The sequence below is a fragment of the Salvelinus alpinus genome, chromosome 6, assembly GCF_045679555.1.
Source record: "Salvelinus alpinus chromosome 6, SLU_Salpinus.1, whole genome shotgun sequence".
In the NCBI taxonomy this organism is placed as follows: Eukaryota; Metazoa; Chordata; class Actinopteri; order Salmoniformes; family Salmonidae; genus Salvelinus; species Salvelinus alpinus.
Window position 1 is genome coordinate 13,019,231 of NC_092091.1, and position 23,123 is coordinate 13,042,353.

At 42.9% G+C, this 23,123-nt stretch overlaps 3 protein-coding genes across 5 annotated transcripts in view; all 3 read right to left on the bottom strand.

Moving 5' to 3' along the window:
* Positions 1–439: 439 nt before the first annotated feature.
* On the bottom strand, positions 440–3,831 carry LOC139578167 (protein phosphatase 1 regulatory subunit 15A). Its single transcript, XM_071405451.1, has 3 exons — positions 3,408–3,831; positions 1,712–3,042; positions 440–1,094 (listed from the first exon to the last, which is right to left on the bottom strand). Exons 1-3 carry the CDS (start codon positions 3,589–3,591, stop codon positions 852–854), a joined length of 1,758 nt encoding a protein of 585 aa, XP_071261552.1. The 5' UTR covers positions 3,592–3,831; the 3' UTR covers positions 440–851.
* A 293-nt stretch (positions 3,832–4,124) lies between these two features.
* On the bottom strand, positions 4,125–11,446 carry LOC139578168 (small ribosomal subunit protein uS15-like). The gene is made up of 6 exons (XM_071405452.1): positions 11,322–11,446; positions 10,793–10,841; positions 9,241–9,319; positions 6,323–6,492; positions 4,721–4,821; positions 4,125–4,202 (listed from the first exon to the last, which is right to left on the bottom strand). Exons 1-6 carry the CDS (start codon positions 11,342–11,344, stop codon positions 4,169–4,171), a joined length of 456 nt encoding a protein of 151 aa, XP_071261553.1. The 5' UTR covers positions 11,345–11,446; the 3' UTR covers positions 4,125–4,168.
* A 10,032-nt stretch (positions 11,447–21,478) lies between these two features.
* Positions 21,479–23,123, bottom strand: part of LOC139578169 (phosphatidylinositol 4-phosphate 3-kinase C2 domain-containing subunit alpha-like) — a 73,342-nt gene continuing 71,697 nt past the window's right edge. For all 3 annotated transcript variants that reach the window (XM_071405453.1, XM_071405455.1, XM_071405454.1), the window contains one exon: positions 21,479–23,031. In XM_071405453.1, the coding sequence (XP_071261554.1) occupies positions 22,849–23,031 (183 nt within the window). In that variant the 3' untranslated portion in view covers positions 21,479–22,848. The remainder of the gene's footprint in view (positions 23,032–23,123) is intronic.

The following is a 23,123-nucleotide window of genomic DNA, read 5'->3' on the forward strand; positions in this document are numbered from 1 at the left end:
TTTACACATAACAATAATTTACTTTAAACACTGGAAAATTTACTGTGTATCTAACATTTGCTGTTACAGCTAGAATGTTGAATTATGCAAGGGAGAGACTGACAATGAAGTCACCTCTGGTCGAGTCACGAGTCATCAAAAACACGACTTGAATCCAAGTCTAGTCCCAGTGCTGGTACTACAACACTGCTTTCCAGTCAAATAATCACACCAACAGAATTTATCCCGATTCTTCACGTAATTGACATGTAAAAGCAGATGCTTAGTTGTTGCTTTTCCAAAGTCCTAATCACACTAAAGTCAAGATTCAGTCTTTTGAATGTTACACTGCTCAGAGATGCACAAAATCTATATAACATTCAAAGTGGGTGAATCCTTCCTTTAACCTGCTTAGGAACATTCAGAATGTGTTAAGATGAATATAGACAGTCCATTATGATTATGGTGTGAAACAAGGCTTTATTTATCAACTACGGTATGATCACAAATACCATCTGCTAATAATAATAGAGTTCTAAATACACCACTTACCTAGATTTAGATGAACATTTCAAAACTGATACAATTCAAACACTTAAAACATTTACAATAAAAACAAGCTCCATAGGGCATGAATAAATTACATTGCTGGATCAGTAAGTAAGGCATACAACAGTACATGACATACAAGATTAAAAACTATAATAAATATAAAATCAGTGCAACAGTCACTTGAGTGTTTTGAGGTACAGTGCGGGTAAAATTTGATGCCAAATCCTATTGGCCTAGGACCACCTTTGTTCTAATTGACCTAAAAACATATGTTGCATTGCAACCAGTCAAAAGTCTAATAGAAAATTATGGAAAAACATTTATTTTCGGAGCTCTTGGACCAGAGGTGTGGCTGATGTTGAACTGCTTAGCAGATTGGCCCAGATCTTCTCTCTGTGAGACTGACTGAAGCAGTAGCCAATGGCATGCTCTGCTTCCTGGATCCTCCTTCGGAACCGGCCTCTGTCTCGGGCTAGCTCCTCCCAGGGTCCTTTGCGAGACACATGCCGAGCGAAGGGCCAAGTACGCATCACGTGGACCTGAACAAGTGGTGAGAACCGCACCTAAAACATACAAAACAGGTGTCAGAGTCAGATAAGGTCTTCTTCAATCTCACATTATTGTAGTTAAAAATTTAACAGAATGGTCAGTTTTAGTTCCATTTAAATATCCTAATCCAGTTGTGTTAAAAAGAGCATTTGACTGGAGTATCAGCAGACTGACTCGCACAACACCAATTAACTGGAACTGAACTCTCTGCTGACTCGTATCACATGACAGGGTTAGTCATGACAACCTCTGTTGTTGCTAACCAACCATAAACAAGGGCTTGGGTGCGTGCTTATGAGGCAGAAGTGTCTTATTGACTGACCGCACCATAAATAATATTATAAGTGACATGACCTTTTTGTAATCACATACATTGGTTGTTAATACCAAGTTTTGAGTAAATTAGTGGTTCTACCATCCTAACATACAGTTCCTAATATTCAAGTAGTGTGAACTGGATTTCTTGTGTGTTCATGTTTAGCTAATATGTCAAGTTTGAGCTATAAATATCCCATGTTTAGTTGTGTATGTTTATATGGACGCTGTGATAGTGGTATATCATGTTTAAAGTGGTAACGCTAGAACTAGGACTATAGACTGAGGGATGTAGAACACGGAGAACTATAATAACCTTTTTTAGAGGATGGATATCCTTGTCTTCCTGTGTAACTTTAGCTTCAGGTCTCCTCCAGGGCACCAGTGTAGTAGCTGGGTGGCAATGCTGCTTCTGCTGTCTCTTGGGTAGACAAGGCTTTGTGGGCCTGGTTGTTTGGGGGCTTTTGGTCCCCCTCTGCTTAGCCTGGTCAAGTGGTGTCTCTGTGGGGCAGCTCTGTGGACTGAGTGGGTCTTTAGTGCTGAAGGCAGGTGGTTCTGTGGTTTTAGGGGATCTCTGGAAGCATGTACGGAAGTTCAGAGGGTGGTAAAGGTCGTCGTTTTGGGAGAGGGACATCCATAGATGCTGCTCCTCATCATCCTCAGAAGAGGAATGGCCCACGCTCTCCCTCTCTGTGTCAGAAGAACATGAGGTCATGACTGAGGCCCTTTCAGCTTCCTGGAAGTGTTTAAGTGTTTTGTCTGTGTGAGGGACTGAGCTGACTACAGATGCCGTGAAGCACATGGGGTTATATGGGTCGGTAGGGCTGGTGAAGAGCTCCCAGAGCCTCTCACTCTCCTCTTTGTCTAGGTCTGCGCACGAACCTTCAGAACTGCCCCAGCTGCTTTCACTATCTGAACGGCTGCTCCAGAAGTTCACGCCACCGCAGGTCTCTTGAAGTTCTTCGCCGGGCCTGCTGGATAAGTTACATTCGAGGCGGCTCCCAACACAATCTTCATTTTTTGTTTCCCCCATATTGGAGCAGCTTGAAATGCAGGCGGAGAAAGACAAGGGGTTGTAGGGGTCGCTGGAGATGGACAAGGACTCCCAAAGTGCTTTACTGTCCTCGCTGTCAAACTCACCCATGTTTCGGTCATCCTCCTTTCCCCAGTTAAGATCCATATCATCTTCAGTGGTGTCATGTTTGGGTTTGAAGTCAAACACTTTCTCCTTGTTCTTGCAACACATTTCATCTGAGCTGGAGCTGCTGTCAGCGCTGCTCATAAACAGGTTCCAGTCACCTGGAAAGCCCAGTTTCCAGCTGGGGTGGAGTCCAAGGCAAAGTCCATCTTCGCTATCCATTGTGGCACGGGACACAAAGTCGTCCACCAATCCACAGCACAGCTCCTCAGCCCGTAGGCTGGACAGAAGGGACCCTGCGTGGGAATTCCCAGAGAAAGAATCACCCACGTCCCCACAGAAATTCGATAGGGGGTTAGAGCCAGCAAGCATGACACTTTCTTCGCGGTCAAACAATGAGGAGAAGAGGAAGGATTCGGCTGGATTTGATGCCGTGGTCATGTGCTGGACGTGTTGACCAGTTTCATCCGTGATTCTCAGGTGGACTTCAAACCTGAACATTTGGAAAACTGTTAAAAGGAAACAAAAAAGATTAGGCTCACAATATCAAATTCTCAAAAAAAATCCTATTTTTGCCTGATTAAACCAGACTATGGATTTAACAATCAACAAAAATATGACAATATTATGGCAACAGTAGTTCCATATTCGGCATTTGTTACTTTGTAACGCCACTAGTACATTCCGTCCGTGTTCTAAAACGTAAGCTACCGATATATTGTTACCAAAGACAGTACAGTAGGGTTTAGAAACTGGGTCTGTTACTGTCGCCTGTTGTACTATATCAGGACAAAACACAAGTTAGCAGTCTGACCAGGGCCACATTTCCCACACATACAAAATAAACAGTGAGGTTTCTGTTGCATCAAATTACCTGCCAAGAAGCTGTAGTAAATGACATGGACCAACACCCGTAGTTGTTCCCACAGTACGGTCAGTACGTGCTTGGTCCACGGTAGAAGCGCCATACCCCCGTCGCCAAACCTCTCCATCGCAGTTCGATGAGAACCCTTCCTAAAATCAACACGTGATGCCATTTTTTCTTGAGCGATGTCCATTATTCTAGGAATTATCCTCACGTATTCTGATATTCCTCGTCTAAAACAAATAGATTATTCTCCGTCGTCAGTTGTACTGTACGAAAAGGCTTCATTTTCACCAGAATATATTTCTTTCCACCGATATAAAATCTCAAATGTTGATTAGTGGCGCCATGTTTTCAGTCGTTCTTGTTGTAGCTAGTAGAGTGAATGTCAAATTATTGCGACACTGCCCTACTATAAACAAGTCGTGTCGTCATAACATGATGTGATTGGACAAACAAGTGGTGACGTAAAGACATGTGATTGGGCAAAGTTAGTGTCAGTTACACCCAAGTACCTCATTGTAGACACTCCCTCTGTTTAAGTGACGCACTGAAAGTGCCCGTGAATTCCCGTTTACCCCTTTCGGTCAGCGTGAATGTAAATTTAAGACGGCACAATAACAAAGACAGAAGCTTTCACTATCCATCTCATGCCGAAGTGTTATTCAATGGTGGGCTTCATGAAGCCAAACAAACTATTCTCAAACATTTCAAATAAAAGACAAATTAATATTTTAATCCAAATTCTTTATTTCTCCAAAACGTGATGATTATGCCACCAGAGCAGAAGCTGTTGACGACTCACTGTAGAACAGAAACAGATGGAAATGATTAGAAATAGGAAAACACAATTCTACTTTTATAAACCAAAAGTTTAACACCAAACAACCATGAGGAGAATACATAACTGCTTTGCATTTCAATACCCAACATAAATCCGGGAAACCACACTTTCACTTCAAGGCTTTACTTTAAAATCCTAAATAATGACTTTCACTTTCTAATCATTTATATCTGACCCCAGATCAGTCTGAATCAGCCTTTGTGAATCAAATGAATAGAGTACTGGAAATCCCAGGAACTAAACCATTGGTTGGAGTGTTTATACAATACTGTTTGAAGGTGACTGGTAGAGTTGACACAGTGCAGCCACTCTGCTAATTGACCTCCAATGTTCCTCTGGCACAAAATAAATCTCATCTCTTACAGAGCAGGACAATGAATTGTGCAGGATGAATGGCATAGACAGAGGCTTGACACAGTAAAATAATGGGATTTATCAGGGGTAAAACATTTCCCTGACAGAGGTTTTGGGTACATACTACTTCCAGTTGGGAGCAAGTACTCTCCTGGTCTTATAGTAACGGGCCAGCCTGTGGATCCTGCTCTCGGTGAGGATCAGGCGGAACTTGGCATCCTTGTCCTGCAAAGAACACCGGTACAGATATTAGCATATCTAGAAACAAAAATCTTGACAATCGATTCTTGAAGAGTGTGAACATGACTCCTCCCCACACGTAGTACAAAAACACCCGGCCAAGAAGGGAGTGTGCTGTCCATGATATGGCTCAAAATATGCTGTAATCAACATACTTTTGTGTATATATAGTGTATGTGGACACCCTTTCAAATTAGTGGATTCAGCCACAACCGCTGCTGACAGATGTATAAAATTAAGCACACAGCCATGCAATCTTCATAAACAAACATTGGCAGTAAATTGGCCTTACTGGAGAGCTCAGTGACTTTCAACGTGGCACCATCATAGGATACCCTTTCCAACAAGTTAGTTCATTACATTATTGCCCTGTTAGAGCTACCCGGTCAACTGTAAGCTCACAAAAATCATCTGTCCTCTGTTGCAACACTCACTACCGAGTTCAAAACTGCCTTTGGAAGCAACGTCAGCACAATAACGGTTCATCGGGAGCTTCGTATAATGGGTTTCCATGGTCGAGCAAGCTTAAGATCATGCGAAATGCCAAGCGTTGGCTGGAGTGGTGTAAAGCTCGCCGCCATTGGACACTGGAGCAGTGGAAAAGCGGTGTCTGGAGTGATGAATCACACTTCACCATCTGGAAGTTTGATGGATGAATCTGGGTTTGGCAGATGCCAGGAGAACCCTACCTGCTCGAATGCATAGTGCCAACTGTAAAGTTTGGTGGAGGAGGAATAATGGTCTGGGGCTGTTTTTCCATGGGTCGGGCTAGGCCCCTTAGTTCCAGTGAAGGGAAATCTTAACACTACAATGTTATTGACATTCTAGATGATTCTGTGCTTCTAACTTTGTGGCAACATTTCGAGGAAGGCCCTTTCCTGTTTCAGGATGACAATGCCCCTACGCACAAAGCGAGGTCCATACAGAAATGGTTTGTCGAGATCGGCGTGGAAGAACATGACTGGCCTGCATAGAGCCCTGACCTCAACCCCATCAAACACCTTTGGGATGAATTGGAACGCCGACTGCGAGCCAGGCCTAATCGATCAACATCAGTGCCCGACCTTACTAATGCTCGTGGCTGAATGGACGCAACACATGCATTCTGGTTCTTTCAAAACCTGCCTGACATCTGGTTACATGTCTTGTGTAGCTCATTCCCAAAAATGTGTCCCCTTTTCTCTTCCATAGACGTAGGCAAGAGCACCGTCTATTAGTTTCGACCCCATAACGTTCACTTCTATCAGATCGATGGAGTGACTTGAGGGCCTGAAGGGACAGCTTTCTGAATACAATACAGCATAAGTAAACAAATCTCCAAACCCTTGAAGTAAAAACTGATCGATCATGACTAGATTTCACCCATCAAATCAAACTTTTTCTAATACAACAAGCGTAGACCTTACTGTGAAATCAAGCCATATTTGATCAGCCATTAGCCTACAAGGAAGGACACATTTTTTTAATGTTATTTGAGCCTGCTCACCTTTCTGCTCCTCTCCAGATGCTTCCTGACAGCCACAGCCTTCTTGATGAGGTGATACAGGTCCTCTGGGAGGTCTGGGGCCAGGCCCTTGGTTTTAAGGATCCTCAAAATCTTGTTGCCGGTGACAAAGCGCACCTGGGCCACACCGTGGGAGTCCCTCAGAATGACACCTGGACACAGAGGGGGAGGAAGGAAAGGTCAGAGTCAACTGGACAGTCAAGAGAAATGACCTAAATCAAGGCTGGATGCCTGTCTGTTTGGCATGACAACGCCGTCTGCCTATGAAGAAATGGACAGGCACCGGAGCTAGCCAAAATCCATCTCAACAACAAATAGATACTAATCTCTCTCATTCATGGACTGTCTTGCTAGAGGAACATTTTTGCTGTTACTAATATGAATACTTAGTATTGATAGATTTTATATTGAACAAAAATATCAAACGCAACATGCATGTTTCATGAGATGCCATTATTCATTAAAAAAAATAAAAAAATACACAAAAGGTTTGGCATATCAAGAAGCTGATTAAACAGCAGGATCATTACACAGGTGCACCTTGTGCTGGGGGCAATAAAAGGCCACTAAAATGTGCAGTTTTGACACAACACAGTGCCACAGATGTCAAGTTTTGAGGTAGTGTGCAATTGACAAGCTGACTGCAGAGCTGCTGCCAGAGAATTGAATACTAATTTCTCTACCATAAGCTGCCACCAACGTCGTTTTAGAGAATTTGGCAGTATATCCAACCGGAGACTACGTGTAACCATGCCAGCTAAGGACCTTCACATCCAGCTTCTTCACTTGTGGGATCATCGGAGACCAGCCACCTGGACAGCTACTGAAATTGTGGCTTTGCACAACTGAATAATTTCTTTACAAATTGTCAGAAACTGACTCAAGGAAGTGTATCTGCGTGCTCATCATCCACACTGACTGCAGTTTGGCGTTGTAACACTTCAGTGGACAAATGTTCACCTTCGATGTCCACTGGCACGCGGGAGAAGTGTGCTCTTCATGGATGAATCCCGGTTTCAACTGTACCAGGAAGATGGCAGACTGCGTGTATGGCGTCATGTGGTCGAGTGGTTTGCAGATGTCAATGATTGAACAGAGTGCCCCATGGTGGTGGTGGTGGGGTTATGGTATGGGCAGGCATAAGCTATGGACACAATTGTATTTTAATCGACGGCTATTTGAATGCAGAGATACCGTGATGAGATCCTGAGGCCCATTGTCGTGCCATTCATTCCCCGCCACCACTTCAGCCTGATAATACACGGCCTCATGTTGCAAGGATCTGTACATAATTCCTGGAAGTTGAAAATGTCCCATTCCTGCATACTCACCTGACATGTCACCCATTGAGCATGTGTGGGATGCCCTGGATCGACATGTACGACAGCATGTTCTAGTTCCCGCCAATATCCAGCAACTTCGTACAGCCATTGAAGAAGAGTGCAACAACATTCCACAGGCCACAATCAACATCCCAATCAACTCTATATGAAGGAGATGTGTCGTGCTGCATGAGGCAAATGGTGGTCATACCAGGTATTGACTGGTTTTCTGATCCAGGCATCTGTGACCAACAGATGCATATCTGTATATTCCCCGGCATGTGAAATCCATAGATTAGGGCCTAATGAATTTATTTCAATTGACTGATTTCCGTATATGAACTGTAACTCAGTAGAATCTTCTTGCATGTTGCGTTTATATCTTTTTGTTAGTGTATTCGCTAGTAAAAAAAAAATTACCATTTAAAAAACATGACAGGGATATCACAAAAAAAGTCTGACGTATTTCCAGTGTGGTCCCAGAACTGGATTAGACCGTTTCTTTTCTTTTAATGAGTCCCATAGGGCGGCGCACGTTGGCCCAGCGCCGCCCGGGTTTGGCCGTCATTGTAAATAAGAATTTGTTCTTAACTGACTTGCCTAGTTAAATACAGGTAAAATATATATATATATATATAAAAATATATATTTCTATATTTGTAACTACGTTATGGTCAACATGGGCTTTGAGTTGATGTGATAATTTGTTCCACTCAACAGCGCCGGTATATAAAAAGGTCTTAGATACTCTTAAATATATTAAGAGTCTCTGGTGCTGTATTGGTAGACATCTCTAATATAAGTAAAATAATAATAGTACCTGGGGGCTGAGTCAGTAATAACTCTATAGAACAGACAAAGCTGAGTTAATATGACAATTCTCTACAGATAACCAGCCTAGCTGATATTCAGTTAAAGGCCCACTATGCAGAAATCGCTCCAGCATTTCCTGCCTGCTAAAATTGTAATAGTTTGCCTAATTTCAGTTTGTGACAAAATAAGCAAGAATAGTGTTGAGAATCATTGTACCATCGAAACCGCTGTGAAATATATTTTCCATTACTAAAAATATTGTATTTTCAGCTGTTTGAAGCCAATGTACAAAACCAAAAGACGCTAAATCGAAACTTAACGGGAAGAATAGAAATTGCGCACTTGGAACCGATCTACTGCTTCTTAAGACTTGCTTTCGATGACAGATCTGTAACTCATTTCTATATGAATTTGGTCATGTCCCCCAAAAAGTTATATACTGCAGCGTTAAGAGTGATTAACACAATGCTTAGCATATTTATACATTTCCCCTTTCTGTATGCATGATTTCCAGTGTTCTTACTGTAAGTTGCTCTGGATAAGAGCGTCTGCTAAATGACTTGAACGTAAATGTTTAGAGAACATTTTGTACGCTCTAATTAGAATATAAAGCACCTGTCTCCAAGAGCCCAGTTAGACATTATGTAATTCTGTGCTGGAGGTGTTCTCCTTGAATTAAACCAGATTGATAATATCAATACAAAAATCAATGACAGCTCTACTTTTGTGTTCATTCCTATTACACTGTGGAGTACTTAACCTTACCAATCTGAGAGGGGGTCAATCCCTTCTTGGCCAGCTTGAAGATCTGTTCCTTGACATCATCAGAGGCCAGCTTCAGCCACTGGAAGAGAAGACCATAAGAGTATTACGGCCGATGATCACCTCACGCAACCCAAACTCAAAACAGATATGAAAATGTTCCTCAATCCAGGATTTGAGTCGGAATAGGCTATTCCCGATTATCCGTCAACTCAAAGAGGCAAATAAAATGTATCAAAATGCTAAAGCAGGCCAATGGAATCCAAAGTGTGACGCATATTGTTGGGATGAAAAGTTGCCGTAGGAGTCTTGGAATACAATGGACAGGCTGCTTTAGCGTTAGCTACCTAGCTTGCAGTTGGAAAGCAGCGTTTTATTAAAGAACTAGGCATATTTTTTATAATTTATTTGGCGCTTTTTGTTGCACCGTACTAAAGCATTTTGCAACAATGTGCCACTAATAAATACCCCCCAGGACCGAGGAACCTTTTCATATCAGTTTGGAGTCAGTGTCCAGCGAGCAGATCAGGAAATGACGACAGTAACACCTAGCCACACTCTGTAACCCAGTATGTGGTGTTCACACACACTGTTACATATTGCTATTGGCTCCATACTCACCAAATACAGAAGCATTTCAACCAAACTTGACTTGTCGATACTTTCTTGTTTTGGAAAGTGGCTTATAAACTCCTGTGGCTAGCTGCCCATGATAACCAGGCAGTCAGAAAATGCTCAGTCATTTCATTTATTTTTCTGCACCATGCACAAATTACATTTGAGTAATTTAGCAGATGGGCGATTTACAGAAGCAATTTGGGTTAAGTGCCTTGCTCAAGGGCACAATGACAGATCTTTCACCTAGTTAGGTCAGAGATTCCAACCAGCAACCTTTCGGTTTCTGGCCTAACGCTCTTAACCGCTAGACTACCTGCTGCCCCAAATAATAAACATACTGCCATCGTCTTTCCAATATCATCTCATTGATCAAGAGGAGCAGGTAACGACTCATAATCCAAGTTGCACTGTGACATGCAGTACTTTGGGGTGGACTAATTTGTGGCACACCACAGCGAAACGTTGTCACGGAAAACGTTTATTCCTAACGCTTTGCAACTTGACATAAATGCGGTTGACTTCCGTTATGTTCTTAAACAGTAGTCGTAGTTAAATCAGCATCGCTCTGCTGCCCTGCTTCAAAATAATGATATTCCCAAAATATGCCACGAAACAGAACTAAAACCTTTTTACATCATGTTTCAAAGCAATTGGAGTAAACGGTTTCCATTGCAAAACGTTATGCTACGGTGTGACACGAATGAATACACCCACCTTGATCTATGAGAAGAGATCTTAGAGAGATCAGATGGCGAGAATTCAGAAAGTATCGCCAAGTTCAAATCTGATTAAATTGGACTGCAACAGGTAGGTTGTCCAGTCACCTTCTTACTTACCCGTCTTATGTAGATAGTAGACACTAGCTGCCTACATCCACTCGTATAGTAAACAGCAGACCAATATTGACCCAACAATATTGATGAACCGTTATACTTACAGTGGGGACACTTCGCCTGTAAGGCAACGCCGACTGGGACAAACCCTTTCTGCAACAATAATTATAGAAGTAAACTGGGACTGTAAAAAAGTTGCAAAAAGTTGAGTGTGGTGCAATTCATTGGCTACAAAATAAATGAACCAACTGAGGTGGCAATAGCGCGATAGCTAAATCTGTCAAATACCAACTAGCCAATGGCTCTATTTTAGACAATACGACAAAAAAAAAGAGGGCGTAGGCCTGACTAACTCATTAATAAGCCAGTGATAAAAACTGCGTCGTGGATCCTTTAGCTTGTCGACTTTACATCCGACATGATTATGAATACAATGAAGTTTGTTGACTAACTAACATTAGCTAGCGGCAACTAGCTTATTGCTGGGTAGCTTGTTCAAACCAATTAATTGGAACTGGGGCAATTTCGATGTTTCAATGTGGATGTCATGTGTACACAATATATTCCCATTGTATAAATGGTAAATACATGTAATTTAGAAAAACACTTTAGTACGTTGAAAATAAAGCTTACCCCGGAGCGTGCATGCGACCCATGATGTCGGTAGAGGAAGAGAGGACTTCCACCCGACTGAAAGGACTACTTTGTGTCTGTGGGGGGAAATGACGACAGACGTTCTTGAGTAGATAGCCACAATCCTGAATTTCAAAATAGACATTGGATTTCAAGTAAAAAATATATTGCATTTAGGGACAGATTTCAAATATTTATTTTTGTCAATAACTAAAAAAACACTGTATTCTTACAACTATTTCATAAGTTTATACAACTGTAACCCCTGGCTTTTTATCCTTATTTTTCTTTTTTTTTTCTTTTAGGAACTTTAACTTTTGAAAGTAAATTCCTGTGATTTAAAAAAAAAAAACTTTTAATGCTATTTTATGTTTATTCAGAAAAATATACATGTAGTGATGTCTTATGTTAAAAAATATATATAATAAAAAAAATACTTTACTTTTTTTTTTTATTGCTGAATTTCTTTCTCAGCTAAATGAACCGCAGCCCCGCAACTTGTTTAGCTGTAAAGCTGAGGGATGGAGCTGGAGATATATCCACTCTCAAATCAACCCTATTTTTGGTCAGATGAGTAGTATAATTTTATTTTTGGGCTGTAACATGGAAAGAATGCTTGTCTATCTATACCCAACAAAAATATAAACAACATGTTTCATGAGCTGAAATAAAAGATCCCAGAAATTTCCCATAAGCCAAAAAAGCTTATTTCTCTCAAATGTTGTTCACAAATTTGTTTTACAGCCCTGTTATTGAGCATTTCATCTTTCCCAATATATTGCATCCACCTGACAGGTGTGGCATATCAAGAAGCTGATTAAACAGCATGAGTATTACACATGTGCACCTTGTGCTGGGGACAATAAAAGGCCACTCTAAAATGTGCAGTTTAGTCACACAACACAATGCCACAGATGTCTCGAGGGAGCGTGCGATTGACATGCTGACTGCAGGAATGTCCAGCAGAACGGTTGCCAGAGAATTTGTTAATTTCACTACCATAAGCCGCCTCCAACGTCGTTTTAGAGAATTTGTCAGTACGTCCAACCGGCCTCACAACCGCAGACCACGTGAGACCAGTCCAGGAATTCCACATCCAGCTTCTTCACATGCGGGATTGTCTGAGGCCAGCCACCGGACAGCTGATCAAACTGTGGGTTCGCACAAACTGTCAGAAACCATCTCAGGGAAGCTCATCAGATTTCTGTACACAATTTCTGGAAGCTGAAAATGTCCCAGTTCTTCCATGGCCTGCATACTCACCAGACATGTTGCCACCCATTGAGCATGTTTGGGATACTCTGGAATGAAGGGTACAACAGCGTGTTTTAGTTCCCTCCAATATCCAGCAACTTTGCACAGCCATTGACAGAGTGGGACAACATTCCACAGGCCACAATCAACATCCTGGTCAACTCTATGTGAAGGAGATGTATCACGCTGCATGAGGCAAATGGTGGTCACAGTAGATACTGGATTTCTTATCCACGCCGCTACTTATTAAAAAAAAAAAAAGGTATCTGTGACCAACAGATGCATATCTTTATTCCCAGTCATGTGAAATCCATAGATTTGGACCTAAGGAATTTTTTTCAATTGACTTTCCTTTATAAATCTTTAAAATTGTTGCATATTGCATTTATATTTATGTTCAGTTTAATAAAATGTTTTAGGCCAGTGGGCTTGTCTAATTTGGGTTTTTACTGCAAAATGATAATTTTCTGGCTAATAATGGGGGCAGAGGAAAGAAAACGGTCCGATGTGTTAAATGCCAGGGCCGATTTCTGGTCCCAGTCTGCCCGACTCCAATGCATTACATTGATTGATTGGAGTCATTGAAACCCTCTTGGATTACCTGAGGGGAATTGATCAAAGCTTTAAACAATTGACTGGAGTAAATTGTATCCAAAAACAATTGATCCTTGATTGCAATACAGTTTTGGAAACCTTGAACACACAACTTAAATATAATTGAAAGATAATTTTACAAATACAAAAAGGTACACTTACTGTTAGCTGTTTTAGCAACGATTTCCACTGAGGTTTTGTGGAACAGCTTCGAGCCAACGTTTTATCTGAGTTCCCTCCCAAGTTTCCATAGTTCAGGTAAATGTGCCATGCAAAAAAACACCTCTGTGGGAATCTGTTAAAACGACAGGCAGCCCAATTCTTCTGATCTAAGAGTGTCAGGACTATAGTACACATTGGCCGCGCTGTGGTTAACGCTTCCAATGAGAACCCAAGGGTTCCCTGGCCCTTTGGATCCTCGAGAGATAATCAGGTGCATGGAAATACTAGCCCAACGTAGCAGGCGTTAAAGAAATGTCTGAAAATACCGGGGGCGCAGATCAGGGTGCCTATATGAGAATGCATCATCGAGTGGGTAACCCTACCATCCGTTCTATTGGCCAACGTGCAATCACTGGAGAATAAACTGGATGAGCTCCGTTCAAGACTATCCTACCAATGGGACAATAAAAAATGAATATCTTATGTGTCACAGAGTCGTGGCTGAACGACGACACGGATAATATACATCATCAGGACAGAACAGCTACGTCCGGTAAGATGAGGGGTGGGGGTGTGTGTCTATTTGCGAATAACAGGTGGTGCGCGATGTCTAATATTAAATTAGTCAAATCAAATCAAATCAAATCAAATTTTATTAGTCACATACACATGGTTAGCAGATGTTAATGCGAGTGTAGCGAAATGCTTGTGCTTCTAGTTCCGACAATGCAGTAATAACCAACAGTAATCTAACCTAACAATTCCACACTACTACCTTACACACACACACAAGTGTAAGGGATAAAGAATATGTACATAAAGATATATGGATGAGTGGTGGTACAGAACGGCATGGCAGATGCAGTAGATGGTATAGAGTACGGTATATACATATGAGATGAGTACTGTAGGGTATGTAAACATAAAGTGGCATAGTTTAAAGTGGCTAGTGGTACATGTATTGCATAAAGATGGCAAGATGCAGTAGATGATATAGAGTACAGTATATATACATATGAGATGGGTAATGTAGGGTATGTAAACATTGTATTAAGTGGCATTGCTTAAAGTGGCTAGTGGTACATTTTTACATAATTTCCATCAATTCCCATTTTTAAAGTGGCTGGAGTTGAGTCAGTATGTTGGCAGCGGCCGCTAAATGTTAGTGGTGGCTGTTTAACAGTCTGATGGCCTTGAGATAGAAGCTGTTTTTCAGTCTCTCGGTCCCTGCTTTGATGCACCTGTACTGACCTCGCCTTCTGGATGATAGCGGGGTGAACAGGCAGTGGCTTGGGTGGTTGTTGTCCTTGATGATCTTTATGGCCTTCCTGTGACATCGGGTGGTGTAGGTGTCCTGGAGGGCAGGTAGTTTGCCCCTGGTGATGCGTTCTGCAGACCTCACTACCCTCTGGAGAGCCTTACGGTTGTGGGCGGAGCAGTTGCCGTACCAGGCGGTGATACAGCCCGACAGGATGCTCTCGATTGTGCATCTGTAGAAGTTTGTGAGTGCTTTTGGTGACAAGCCGAATTTCTTCAGCCTCCTGAGGTTGAAGAGGCGCTGCTGCGCCTTCTTCACAACGCTGTCTGTGTGGGTGGACCAGTTCAGTTTGTCCGTGATGTGTACACCGAGGAACTTAAAACTTTCCACCTTCTCCACTACTGACCCGTCGATGTGGATAGGGGGGTGCTCCCTCTGCTGCTTCCTGAAGTCCACAATCATCTCCTTTGTTTTGTTGACGTTGAGTATGAGGTTATTTTCCTGACACCACACTCCGAGGGCCCTCACCTCCTCCCTGTAGGCCGTCTCGTCGTTGTTGGTGATCAAGCCTACCACTGTAGTGTCATCCGCAAACTTGATGATTGAGTTGGAGGCGTGCATGGCCACGCAGTCGTGGGTGAACAGGGAGTACAGGAGAGGGCTCAGAACGCACCCTTGTGGGGCCCCAGTGTTGAGGATCAGCGGGGTGGAGATGTTGTTACCTACCCTCACCACCTGGGGGCGGCCCGTCAGGAAGTCCAGGACCCAGTTGCACAGGGCGGGGTCGAGACCCAGGGTCTCGAGCTTGATGACGAGTTTGGAGGGTACTATGGTGTTAAATGCTGAGCTGTAATCGATGAACAGCATTCTCACATGGGTATTCCTCTTGTCCAGATGGGTTAGGGCAGTGTGCAGTGTGGTTGCGATTGCGTCGTCTGTGGACCTATTGGGTCGGTAAGCAAATTGGAGTGGGTCTAGGGTGTCCGGTAGGGTGGAGGTGATATGGTCCTTGACTAGTCTCTCAAAGCACTTCATGATGACGGAAGTGAGTGCTACGGGGCGGTAGTCGTTTAGCTCAGTTACCTTAGCTTTCTTGGGAACAGGAACAATGGTGGCCCTCTTGAAGCATGTGGGAACAGCAGACTGGGATAAGGATTGATTGAATATGTCCGTAAACACACCAGCCAGCTGGTCTGCGCATGCTCTGAGGACGCGGCTGGGAATGCCGTCTGGGCCTGCAGCCTTGCGAGGGTTAACACGTTTAAATGTTTTACTCACCTCGGCTGCAGTGAAGGAGAGCCTGCAGGTTTTGGTAGGGGGCCGTGTCAGTGGCACTGTATTGTCCTCAAAGCGGGCAAAAAAGTTGTTTAGCCTGTCTGGGAGCAAGACATCCTGGTCCTCGACGGGGCTGGTTTTCTTTTTGTAATCCGTGATTGACTGTAGACCCTGCCACATACCTCTTGTGTCTGAGCTGTTGAATTTCGACTCGATTTTGTCTCTGTACTGAGACTTGGCCAGTTTGATTGCCTTGCGGAGAGAATAGCTACACTGTTTGTATTCGGTCATGCTTCCGGTCACCTTGCCCTGGTTAAAAGCAGTGGTTCGCGCTTTCAGTTTCACGCGAATGCTGCCGTCAATCCACGGTTTCTGGTTTGGGAATGTTTTTATCGTTGCTGTGGGTACGACATCGTCAATGCACTTCCTAATGAACTCGCTCACCGAATCAGCATATTCGTCAATATTGTTGTTGGACGCGATGCGGAACATATTCCAATCTGCGTGATCGAAGCAGTCTTGAAGCGTGGATTCAGATTGGTCGGACCAGCGTTGAACAGACCTGAGCGCGGGAGCTTGTTGTTTGAGTTTTTGTTTGTAGGCTGGAATCAACAAAATGGAGTCGTGGTCAGCTTTTCCGAAAGGGGGGCGGGGGAGGGCCTTATATGCGTCGCGGAAATTAGTGTAACAATGGTCTAGTGTTTTTCCAGCCCTGGTAGCACAATCGATATGCTGATAGAATTTAGGGAGTTTTGTTTTTAGATTAGCCTTGTTAAAATCCCCAGCTACGATGAATGCAGCCTCAGGGTGTGTGGTTTCCAGTTTACAAAGAGTCAGATAAAGTTCGTTCAGGGCCATCGATGTGTCTGCTTGGGGGGGAATGTATACGGCTGTGATTATGATTGACGAGAATTCCCTTGGTAGATAATGCGGTCGACATTTGATTGTGAGGAGTTCTAGATCAGGTGAACAGAACGACTTGAGTTCTTGTGTGTTGTTATGATGATCACACCACTTCTCGTTAATCATAAGGCATACCCCCCCGCCCCTCTTCTTACCGGAAAGATGTTTGTTTCTGTCGGCGCGATGCATGGAGAAACCAGCTGGCTGCACCGACTCCGTTAGCGTCCCTTGAGTTAGCCATGTTTCCGTGAAGCAGAGCACGTTGCAATCCCTGATGTCTTGGTGTATTGCACGCCTGAGGTAGAGTACCTCAAGACAAGCTTTAGATCACACTATCTACTAAGAGAGTTTATCTATATTTTTCGTAGCCATCTATTTACCACCACAAACCGACGGTGGCACTAAGACGGCACTCAAGGAGCGGTATAAGCAAACAAGAAAATACTCAATCAACAAGATAATTGAAAAAAACGTTTTTAAAATGCTTATTTTATTTTATAATATACACCATTTAAAACAGCCAAACTTTCTTCACAACAGTATTCAGTTGGTAAGAGACAGACATTCAGTAAATACTAGGATTAGTTTGTGCACCATCTATGTATTATCCAGACAGAAAAGAGAAATAGGCTAAATAACATTTCGATTTAGAGCAATAAAGAAATGTTATAATTTATCTGAGCAAACCAGAAACCTTTCAATGTATAAATTCAAACAATACATAGGAAAGTTGTGCTGGACTATGGTAGATGAAGAATCAATCTATCATTTTAGACTGTTAGAGTATTTATCTGGTCAATATGCCCGTGTATTATGTCTGTTTGTAACAGTGTGTTATATGTGAAAATGTGATCGTATTATACATTTTATTTTAATGTTTAAGGACTCTTGGAAGATTAGTCCAAATGAGGACTAAAAAGCGATCCTAATAAAATAAAATCAAGTAGCGATGCTCCTAGTGGCCAGGGACTTTAATGCAGGCAAACTTAAATTTTACCTCATTTCTACCAGCATGTCACAAAACTCTAGACCACCTTTACTCGGCACACAGACGCGTACAAAGCTCTCCCTTGCCCTCCATTTTGCAAATTTGGCCATAATTGTATTCTCCTGATTCCTGCTTACAAGAAAAAACTAAGGCAGGAAGTACATTTACATTTAACATTTACATTTAAGTCATTTAGCAGACGCTCTTATCCAGAGCGACTTACAAATTGGTGCATTCACCTTATGATATCCAGTGGAACAACCACTTTACAATAGTGCATCTCAGTCTTTTAAGGGGGAGGGGGGGGTTAGAAGGATTACTTTATCCTATCCTAGGTATTCCTTAAAGAGGTGGGGTTTCAGGTGTCTCCGGAAGGTGGTGATTGACTCCGCTGACCTGGCGTCGTGAGGGAGTTTGTTCCACCATTGGGGTGCCAGAGCAGCGAACAGTGACTCGCTCAATATGAAGTGGTCAGATGATGCGGATGCTACGCTAAAGGATTGTTTTGCAAGCACAGACTGGAATATGTTCCGGGATTCATCCAAGGGCATGAGGAGTATACCACCTCAGTCATCGGCTTCATCAATAAATGCATCGATGACGTAATACCCCAACCAGAAGCCATGGATTACATGTAACATTCGCACCAAGCTAAAAGGCTAGAGCTGCCGCTTTCAAGGAGAGGGACACTAATCCAGACGCTTATAAGAAACCCCGCTATGTCCTCAGATGAACCATCAAACAGGCAAAGCATCAATACAGGACTAAGATTGAATCCTACTACACCGGCTCTGACACTCGTCAGATGTGGCAGAGCTTGCAAACTATTACGGACTACAAAGGGAAACCCAGCCGCGAGCTGCCCAGTGATTTGAGCCTACCAGATTGGCAAAATGACTTATGCTCGCTTTGAGGCAAGCAACACTGAAGCATGCATGAGAACACCAGCTGTTCCGGACAACTGTGTGATCGTGCTCTCCGTAGCCGATGTGAGCAAGACCTTTAAACAGGTCAACATTCACAAGGCCAGACGGATTACCTGGACGTGTACTCAGTGCATGCGCGGAACAACCGGCAAGTGTCTTCATTGACATTTTCAACCTCTCCCTGACCGAGTTTAATTCCTACCACCATAGTCTCTGTGCCCAAGAAAGCGAAGGTAGCCTGCCTAAATAACTACCACCCCGTAGCACTTACGTATGTAGCCATGAAGTGCTTCGAAAGGCTGGTCATGGCTCACATCAATACCATCTTCCCAGAAACCCAAGACCCACTCCAATTAGCATACCGCACCAACAGATTCAGAGGATGCAATCTCAATCCCCTTTCCCAAATGGACAAAAGGAACACCTAAGTGAGAATGCTGTTCATTGACTACAGCTCAGCGTTCAATACCATAGTGCCCACAAAGCTCATCACTAAGCTAAGGACCCTGGGACAAAACACCTCCCTCTACAACTGGATCCTGGAATTCCTGATAGTACCTGAGGGCGGCCTAAGTGTAGGCAACAACACATCTGCCACACTGATTCTTAACACGGGGGCCCCTCAGGGGTGCGTGCTTTGTCCTGTCCTGTACTCCCTGTTCACCCACGACTGCGTGGCCAAGCACGACTCAAACACCATCAAGTTTGCTGACAACATAACGGTGGTAGGCCTGATCACCGACAACGATGAGACAGCCCATAAGGAGGTCAGAGACAACCTCTCCCTCAATGTGAGCAAGACAAAGGAGATGATCGTGGACTACAGGAAAAGGAGGTACAAACACGTTCCCATTCACATCGACTCCAGTCACCCAAGTCATAGACTGTTCTCTCTGCTACCGCATGGCAAGTGGTACCGGAGTGCCAAGTCTAGGTCCAAAAGTTTCCTTAACTTCTACCCCCAAGCCATAAGACTGAACAATTAATCAAATGGCAACCCTCTTTGTTTTTACACTGCTGCTACTCGCTGTTTTATCTATGCATAGTAATTTTACCCTTACCTACAGTTGAAGTCGGAAGTTTACATACACTTAGATTGGAGCCATTAAAACTCATTTTTCAACCACTCCACAAATTTCTTGTAAACAAACTATAGTTTTGGCAAGTCGGTTAGGACATCTACTTTGTGCATGACACAAGTCATTTTTCTAACAATTGTTTACAGACTGATTATTTAACTTATAATTCACTGTGTCACAATTCCAGTGGGTTTACATACACTAAGTTGACTGTGCCTTTAAACAGCTTGGAAAATTCCCGAAAAGGATGTAATGGCTTTAGAAGCTTCTGGTAGGCTAATTGACATAATTTGAGTCAATTGGAGGTGTAAATGCGGATGTATTTCAAGGCCTACCTTCAAACTCAGTGCCTCTTTGCTTGACATCATGGGAAAATCAAAAACAAATCAGCCAAGACCTCAGAATTTTTTTTTGTAGACCTCCACAAGTCTGGTTCATCCTTAGGAGCAATTTCCAAATGCCTGAAGGTACCATGTTCATCTGTACAAACAATAGTACGCAAGTATAAACACCATGGGACTACGCAACCGGCATACCGCTCAGGAAGGAGACGCGTTCTGTCTCCTAGAGATGAACATACTTTTGTGCGAAAAGTGCAAATCAATCCCAGAACAAGAGTAAAGGACCCTGTGAAGATGCTGGAGGAAACCGGTACAAAAGTATCTATAGCCACAGTAAAATGAGTCCTATATCGACCTGAAAGGCCACTCAACAAGGAAGAAGCCACTGCTCCAAAACCGCCATAAAAAAGCCAGACTACAGTTTGCAACTGCACATGGGGACAAAGATTGTACTTTTTGGAGAAATGTCCTCTGGTCTGATGAAACAAAAATAGAACTGTTTGGCCATAATGACCATCGTTCTGTTTGGAGGAAAAAGGGGGAGGCTTGCAAGCCGAAGAACACCATCCCAACCGTGAAGCACGGGGGTGGCAGCATCATGTTGTGGGGTGCTTTGCTGCAGGAGGGACTGGTGCACCTCACAAAATAGATGGCATCCTGAGGAAAGAAAATTATGTGGATATATTGAAGCAACATCAAGACATCAGTCAGGAAGTTAAAGCTTGGTCGCAAATGTGTCTTCCAAATGGACTTTGACCCAAAGCATACTTCCAAAGTTGTGGCAAAATGTCTTAACAACAAAGTCAAGTTATTGGAGTGGCCATCACAAAGCCCTGACCTCAATCCTATAGAAAATGTGTGGGCAGAACTGAAAAACCTGACTCAGTTACACCAGCTCTGTCAGGAGGAATGGGCCAAAATTCACCCAACTTATTGTGGGAAGCATGCGGAAGGCTACCCGAAATGTTTGACCCAAGTTAAACAATTTAAAGGCAAGGCTACCAAATACTAATTGAGTGTATGTAAACTTCTGACCCACTGGGAATGTGGGAAAGAAATAAAAGCTGAAATAAATCATTCTCTCTACTATTATTCTGACATTTCACATTCTTAAAATATAGTGGTGATCCTAACTGACCTAAAACAGGGAATTTTTACTTGGATTAAATGTCAGGAATTGTGAAAAACTTAATGTGGAGGAGTTAAAATGGAGTGTCGCCTTGCTAACATCTAAAGTGGAAGTCACAGGCTTTTTTAATTTCCCCTGAAAAACGGAACATCCGGTTGTTGGGCTATGGAAATATAGACCTTTCTCTCAATATCACAGATTATATTGGCCCTTATCAAAAATAAATTATAAAAAACAATGTCACAATCTTTGTTCAAAAAACATTTAATTTGCTTTACGAAAGAGGGATTACAGTACACACCGATTCATTCGGGTTAAGGTAACCAATTAAGAATAAATAACTGGCCATGTTAATAGAAACTCATACAGTCATTAAAATAGAAGATCAAGTCTCTATTCATAGCGTGAGTGATGCTTATCAGAATTGTCTTTGTTGACATTCTCTTGAAAACCCCTCCTGGATTAATTCATTATTTCATCTTTAGGTTTGTAGGCAGCTCAGAGGAAGCAGTGTATCTCCTGACCTGGATGTCTTTCCCTTTTTTTGTCCAGATAGCTCCAGGTCAGAGTTACCTCTTGAGCACAAATCTACGATCAGCTTACCCCACTCTAAATTCTACCCTTAAAACCAATAGGAGGTGAAATAAAAACTGGCATTGGATCAGCGTTGAGGCAACTTGTCTTCCCCAAAAGTGTGCAGTGAAAAGTCAAGTATTTACCATAATAAATATATGGTAGTGTGTATACAAGTGGGAGCCGACCGTTCCAACACCTTCTGATGCTTGTCCAGAACCCTTCTCACACTGAGAACTGTTGACATTATTTGACAGAATAGATTTATTTTTTCAATTGGGATATCACATTTATTTTTTATAAAACACATTGCAATAAGGCTAAAGTGGAGTGTATAAGAGATTGTGAACACAAACAAGGCACCATGATCGGTTCCCCTTTGGGAGAGTGGTTTGCCATCATCATCATCATCAGTTCTATTGGCATGTGATTGGGAAACACAAGAACACTCTTTCCTGGAGTCTGGTGTGTGATGGGCACATTCCCAGACGTTCTCAGCTAGCTTAGCAGGAAACCAGACGCTTCCTATTTGTTTACATAGAAGAAGAAAAATGTAAAAATGAGCCACTATATAAAAAAAAAGTGTCTATCTATATATACTCTTCTGAAGGTAAGATGTTTTGGTCCTCGAATGTCAAAATGTACAAAACATTACAGCTCTCGTGTTACAGTTTAGGACAAACTAAATAAGTGGAGATTGTTTTCTACAATGAGAAAAAACCTTGATTAGTGAGGGAGAGAGAATGGCCCCACCCAGAATAAACCCCTAGCCCCCATCTATCTAGGCACTTGTGTAGAGCTGAAAGGTCGGCGCTACAACCATATTGCTTATAATTCTTTGAGATCTACATGAAGTGCCAAAAGGGGTAAGGGGTGGTTTCTGGACAGGGCCTTAAGGTGTAAGGGGTGGTTTCTGGACAGGGCCTTGAGCTTGAGGAGGAAGGGGAAGGATTTGAAGCACCACCCTGGGGTGTTCCTGCTGCCCTTAAATAGGTGTATCTTAAGAGTTTTCTTGATAAGCAGCGTTTTTCTCAGGGGGAGTCATCTAGAAGTAGGGCACGGCGGTCAGCTTGTACCACTTGATCGTCTCCTTGCTGAGGTCGAAGTCTTTGAGTGTGAGCGTGACGCCGCCTAGGTAGCAGTTCTCTCTCAGCGACTCGGCACTGAGCACGCTCAGTTGTAGCTCCCGCAGCCCCAGGGTCTCCTTGCTGTAGCCACTGTACACCAGCTGAGGAGGAGGAGGTAGTCAGACTAGTTAGCACATGCTAGCAGCAGGTGGCCTGAGTTAGCAGCAGTTTGTATAAGTTAGATCAGTCACAC